This window comes from Antennarius striatus, chromosome 9 (assembly GCF_040054535.1).
Source record: "Antennarius striatus isolate MH-2024 chromosome 9, ASM4005453v1, whole genome shotgun sequence".
NCBI classification, from domain to species: domain Eukaryota; kingdom Metazoa; phylum Chordata; class Actinopteri; order Lophiiformes; family Antennariidae; genus Antennarius; species Antennarius striatus.
The window spans coordinates 21,158,585-21,165,000 of record NC_090784.1 but is presented as its reverse complement, the minus strand read 5'-3'; the positions used below and the strand labels follow the sequence as shown (position 1 = coordinate 21,165,000).

At 43.3% G+C, this 6,416-nt stretch overlaps 1 protein-coding gene and 1 long non-coding RNA gene across 2 annotated transcripts in view; one reads left to right on the top strand and one right to left on the bottom strand.

The window, feature by feature from the left end:
• Positions 1 to 168, bottom strand: part of LOC137601989 (uncharacterized) — a 9,958-nt gene extending 9,790 nt beyond the window's left edge. The window contains exon 1 of the long non-coding RNA XR_011037121.1: positions 29 to 168. This is a non-coding gene — a long non-coding RNA (uncharacterized lncRNA). The remainder of the gene's footprint in view (positions 1 to 28) is intronic.
• Positions 169 to 364: 196 nt separating this feature from the next.
• Positions 365 to 4,058, top strand: LOC137601987 (protein rapunzel-like). Its single transcript, XM_068324496.1, has 3 exons — positions 365 to 496; positions 1,615 to 2,111; positions 2,240 to 4,058. The coding sequence occupies exons 2-3, from the start codon at positions 1,618 to 1,620 to the stop codon at positions 2,928 to 2,930; spliced, it is 1,185 nt and encodes a 394-aa protein (XP_068180597.1). The 5' UTR covers positions 365 to 496; positions 1,615 to 1,617; the 3' UTR covers positions 2,931 to 4,058.
• The last annotated feature ends 2,358 nt before the right edge of the window (positions 4,059 to 6,416 follow it).

Below are 6,416 nucleotides of genomic sequence, written 5' to 3'. Positions count from 1 at the left end.
GACACCAGAAATGTCCTCATCGTCTCACCTCGAGTTTGGTTCCAGTGAAATGGACCGCAGCTGAAGCGCAGGATGATGAAGGAACATTTGCACCAAGTGCGCAAGAGACGTCGCTCTTGAAAGAGTCGATTAATGTGCGGGGAAATACACCTGACACCTGAATATGGTTCCGTGTTCCTGTGACTGAAGAGTCCTTTAGCGGAGAAATCATGGCTGAATAAAGCCGAACGACCGCATATCGCAGTTTGCGCTCTTTCTGTCTGTCCGTCTGTTTCTTCTCTCGCTCTCTCTCTCTCTCCCTTCCTCTCTCTCTCTTTCTCTCTCTTTCAGATCTTCAGTGCGCATCTCTTCCTCTCCGGGTCTTGTTTTTTTGGACCCCTCCTCAGAAAAACCGTGGGAATTCTCTCAAACTTGAAGTGGGAAGAGAAAAAAAAAACTTGTTTGCAGCTGTTTGAGCTCGTCAGACTTGAAGGAGCAGCAGAGTCGTTTCATAGAGGTAAAAAAAAAAAATCCTGCTTTTGTAGGAATGTGGTGAATGCCGTAATCTTCCACCAGAAGGGGTAAAAATGCTATAAGGTGTGTCCGATGGTGTCAGCAGATCTGTGCGTAAAATTCCTATCGCTGCGCTTTTCTGTCGGGTGCGCATGACAGTTTGACATGGCGCAGTTTGGACGAGCCCTTTCCTCATGTCGGTGGAAGATGCTCTACTTTTTATTCATAGAATCATAAAATAATTAGTTGTTTGTAGTTCATCCCCGCGCATAAAAAAAAGGGTGACGTATTTTCCTAGAAATAAACCAAACATTATAAATGTCTGTGTTCATTCGTCCAAGATCCTGGTGACACAGCATCTGAGGTCCATCCATGGACATGATGTGGTAAATTATGTATGTCAGGCTGCAGGCAAGGATGGAAGGGGATTTTAAATGCTGTGTGGCCTTGTGCTGCTCGATGTGAGTCATAAACAGACCCAAGGGCATCTGTGCCATTTTCTGATCTCAGGTCCCCATTTTGTTGCCGTACATGTACAAAAAAATTAAAAAATTAGACATTTACCTTTGGACAATTATAATTTGATGTCTTCTTTCCAGGAAACTCTTTTGATGAGATTGTTTCTGATGCCTGCCATCTTTTTTTTTTTTCATGTGGTTGTTTTTAATCATGAAATGTCATGAAAACAGTTTGAAGCTCAATCCAAGTCGGATCAACCCTCAAAAACATTACAAGGAATACAGATAAATATTTGCTACTAGTGTCTTGAATATGGTGACTGTTTGCCTTCTTTGCTTTAAGAGAGTAAATGATAATACTGTAGGGGGATGGTGGGGTAGATTTGGGAGTATTATGGGAATTATGGGAAAGTAAAGCAGGAAAATCACTGTTCTTTTGTATAACCTTGGCATTTTATTGTGAAATACTAGACAGATAAGCGTCCTCTAACTATCAGACACATTTAAAGGCCAAGGTCACTCTTTGCTGCTGATGAATTCTAAACCTTGAATAAAACATTGGTTCATCTCAGCAGGCTTTAGCACGTAGATTAAAACCCTTCAACCTGTTCTCCCCGTCTTTCTCCGCTTCACTTTGACTGGATTTTGTGCTTCTGTCTCTCAGAACATGACCAGTCCGTTGGAGAAGGTTGTGGCCCAGAAGAAGGAGGCGATCGAGGCGGTGATGGACATGTTTGAGAAGGGAGCTGAGGTGCTGGCCAGCGCCGTGGGCGAGCTCTTCCCCCTCTGCGAGGCCGCCGCTCCGGTTCTCCGCCTGGCATTGGACAATGTCCAGAGCAAAGAGGTCTTCTACGTAAAAGAGCAATTCTTGACAGTGAGGAACAAGCTGGACGTCCTCTCCACCCAACTGGAAGATATCGACTGCGAGATCAGGAAGGGCAGACTGGATTCCCAATACTTCTCTGTGGAGGAGAACATTAGGAATCAGTTCAGGAAATACATGGACATCTTGGAGGCAAAACAACAGTTCAGGGAAGTGAAGACCAGACTTTTTCTGGAGCACTTTGCCAAAACAGGAGGAGAGAAGAACCTGTTTGTGTTGTACGATGGTCTGATGGGGATGAACAGCTTCGGAGAGTCGGTTTTAGATTTGGTGGAAAGGTAAATTTTTAGATTTTATCAAATTTATGTGTCTCAGATCAGTTGAAGTTCTCATGTCTATCATATCATCTCAGGATTGGAGAACCAGATGACTTCCTTAAATCTAAATGTTTTCCCCTACTTTGCAGATACGTCGGAAGGAACCGCCGTCTCCTGGAAGATTTCTGTGTCCGGATGAAGGAACTCTTGTGTTTGGGTCTGATCGCCGTGCTGGGACACTGTGCTTTAACCAAAGGCCCAGAGGAAGAACAGGACAAGATCCAAGAGTGGAGCAGCAAGATTGAAGAAGTCGAGTCCAGGATGAAGACGACTATCGAGGCGTGTGTCGCTGCCTTCCCAGAGCAAGCAAAACAGGACGCCCAGCGTCTCCTGCAAGACAAGGAAGGCGAGAGCCTCCAAGATACCACCCAGCAGCTCCTGGAGTTCCTGGTGAAGAAGTTTGACTGGATCCACTGGTCGGTTCGGCTGATCAACCACTCAGGGAGCACCTACCGGAACTGGCGAGCAGGGGAGCACTTCCATCACGTGGCCGGACAGAACTGGTTCGAGGTGCTCCAGGTGAACAACATCAACCTGGTGGTGTCCTACAGCGCCAAGCCCCAGCCGGTGCCGCGGGATTTCATCAAGCAGATGATGGAGGGTCAGGGGAAGAAGGGAAACGCCCCGGCGGTGGTGGAGGTGCTGGAGAAGCAGCTGTGCGGGTTTGTCGTTCACGCCGTCAGCCGCCACAAGGAGTCGGCGGCGGCGTGGAGCTTTCCTGAAGAGTGTCACTACTGGGAGAGACACAAGAACGTGGCGGTGTGCGTTCACTCGGAGTGAAGATACGGTTAAGATCGTAGGATTTTAAAGCAAAGGCGGGAATTTAAAGTTAGACAAGACCTGAAAATATACGTTTATGTTAAAGAAATTAACGTAAAGAACCTCCAAAGCCGAGGATCCATCAATCAGAGCTGATTGTATCTCATCAAAACTCACCTGTTTGTCATTGAAGATTCTATCATTCCAACTTTATTTATTGTAAACATTTATTATTCACTCGTCATCCTTATAGCAGGCAGCCGTGTTCTTGTTCACACATCTAACTGCATGAATTGTAATGTAAAAACTAATGGAAAGTCAGGAGTGGATGAAGTACAAAGAGAACGAGGCAGGAATACATTTAGATCACAAATCCACTTGTATTAGCTTTATGTACAGTACAAATAATGATTATAAAGTGGGGACTTAAATTATAGTGAAAGGTTGTACATTTATGTTATATATAAATATAAACAGCTATTATACTACAAACTTTGTTACCATATATGTGTGTGTACTTCATGGCTAATGCACCTGTAGATGAACTCTGAGGCTTTTACCTCTACAGTAATAACCCAGCCTCTCTGGAGAAATGTCTTCTGCACCTCCAGCTCTTTAGACAGATTTGCTGAGGTTGCATCTGCAGAGCGCCGCTCCCGTTTTTCTCTTCCCTCAGCAGGACTCTGACAGGAGGGACGGGTGGGGGGGGGTTTGTTTCTTCAGGCGTGGGAAACAGGAGGTTCTGAGTTCGACACTGCAGACGGGACGAAGTGCCTTATGTTGAGAGACCTCGACCCAACAGGACCAAACCCCCAGACAGTTCATGTCTGTTGTTTCAGCCTGATGGAGGAGACATTTCATCAACCTGCAACTGTTTGTTTGTCAGCAAGAGAAAAACAAATAAATGGTTACCCACACAACTTGAACATTTGAGTCCATCTGAACAAACTGCCTAATTTCCGTTAATATTGAATGACAGGATACATTTTGGTAAATTAGCACATTCAGAGTTAATGCTGCCAGGCAGAAACCTGACCTAAAACATTGGTTCCACATCATTTACCTCCATCAGAGACACAACCGGACAACATAAAAGCAGGTAACCATAAAAAATAGAATACAAGTTCATGGAGTTTCAAGTTAAGTCATTCTCGATTATACCTTTGTTTAAAAGAAAAACACAGAAAATTAATCAAATTTACATTATTTTACCTGAGTTAACGCCTGTCTGCCACAAATACCGGACTTAAAAATCACTAGAAAACCGTTAAAAGCACATATTATGTTACTGTACAATAAACAAGGGTAAAAAAAACATGTAATCATATCAAAATATATATGTATAGCTCCAATATCTACCATTAAGCACCACTCATAATTCTTGTGATTGCTTTGAATTCAGATTGGTTGTGGCAGAACGCGGAGCTGCAGGACAATAGTCTGATATGGTGGCACACGTTTGTTCATATCTCCAAATGTTTGTAAATCAAACGTTCTTAAATTGAGGACTACCTTTAACCTCTTTTGTAACCACTTTTGCAAGAAATTTTACTCCATTTGTGCTGAAAGACGCTTTTCTTTTTTGTTTTTTTACATGTTTCAGTAGAATTAATTTTTCTCACATTTAAATTCATTAAATGTAGTTACAAAGCTGCAAAAGGGACATTTATATCCATCAACCTGACATGACACATTATTAAAACCTTCATCAACATATTATTTATTATGCTTTCTAACAGTAATTGACCAAATAGGAGTAATTAATGGATGCTTAAACAAGTGTGATCTAATATACGGCTCTCACTTCTTGTGCATCACTGTTAGAGTCTGTGGCCATTAAAACAAAGCAGTGCACCCTCAGCTGCAGAGTCTTGACTAATTTAATTGATATTTACACATTAGTCAGCATTTTCTGACCACAGCCCCCGGTTGATAGTCTATGAATAATAACCTTTGGCTCAGCTAATATGCTGCAGACGAGCAGCAAAGTGCTTGGCTTAGCAGGATGGTGTCTGTGATAATGCAGTGGAGGCTCCACGGGGCGGGTGGAGACAACCATTACTTCATATCTCAGTGGATCTGGAGGGTCTTTAGCTGCTCTGCCTCTCTATCGTAAATCAGGGCTGTCACAATGCATCAGATGCCGTCTGTAATATACAGAGCAGGAGGAAGTGGGCCGAGCTGGATCAGTGGAGGCTCGTCTGCGTCTGGTGGAAACGTTACTGGTGGGAGGCTGGGGTGTCTGTTTGGATTGGTGGCACTGCTCATGAAAAGAACTGCATTTAAAAAAAAAGTCCATATGGTTAATGCAGATATTCATTTGATAGCTTAAATATTTCTACCAGTGCCTTTAAGGCTCATCTGCTCAAACACACACACACACACACACACACAAAAAAAGATTAAAACCTAAACAGAAATGCTCCGAAACAATAAATTTCTACTAGTAATTTTTATTATTATGCTTCCATATGAAACAAATTAAATAAAATAAGTTCATTATTGACTTTAATAGCTAGGATTTTACCTTTCAGAGCGAGCTGTCCCCACCTTTTTCCAGTCTTTAGGCTAAGCTAAGCCAAGCTAAACCAAGCTGGTGATATATTTGCAGCACAGGCATGTGAATAATCTCTAAAGGTCAAATTATTCATTTCATGATCAGGCTTTGGTGCCAGTTAAGCTAAGCTAACTCAAAGTCTGGAAATAAGTGAGGTTTCTTCTTCTAAACTGGATGTCAAGATGTTAAAAACCTTAAAACCGTCTCCTCGAAACCAGGGCAGCTCTTCACGCTCCTTGTGGTTTAACAGTAAGTCAGACATCCTGGCATACAAAGCAAAAGCAAAAGAGGAATTCTTCTGAGCTGCCGGCGACACAAAACAATGCACCTGTCACCTGGTTGGCAATCCTTTTAGACAGCTGACTAACCCCATCTGATGCTTCAGGACGTTGAAAAGCAGTAAAAAAACGGAGCAGACAGACGGTTGGGTGTGCCAGACAGTCCTCAAACGCACCACAGAACCGGGCCTGAAATGTCATTCCAAGACAAACGAACCACATTTCACTGGTGTGCACCCACAGTTTATAATTATTACTATTTCTATTATTATTATTATTCTATCACAGAATCTGAATGTTTTGTTTTTTTAATGATTTTAACATCTTGAGCAGAAGTGTTGACTTGGCTCTCCTCCTGTGTTGAGTGGCAGTGGCAGCCTGTCCTGTAAACCAGTGGATTCATTAGTGGCTGTGTGGGCTTTGCCTGGGTAACAGCTATTGATCCTGGAGGCTCTTCTCCTGCATAAAAGGCTCCGGCTGTCATGATGGGAAGACTAGAGCATCTGTTTACCGACAGGATCTACGGCCTCCAGCTCGGCCCACAGGAGCGGTGCTGAATTGTTCTGCGGTTGGGTGAAGCTTAAAGTTTGGCTCACTGAATGAAAGGCTGAAGGTACCAGTGGTGGTTTGCAGACAGGGGGCGCTATTTGCACACAGATCTAAAAGCAGTTT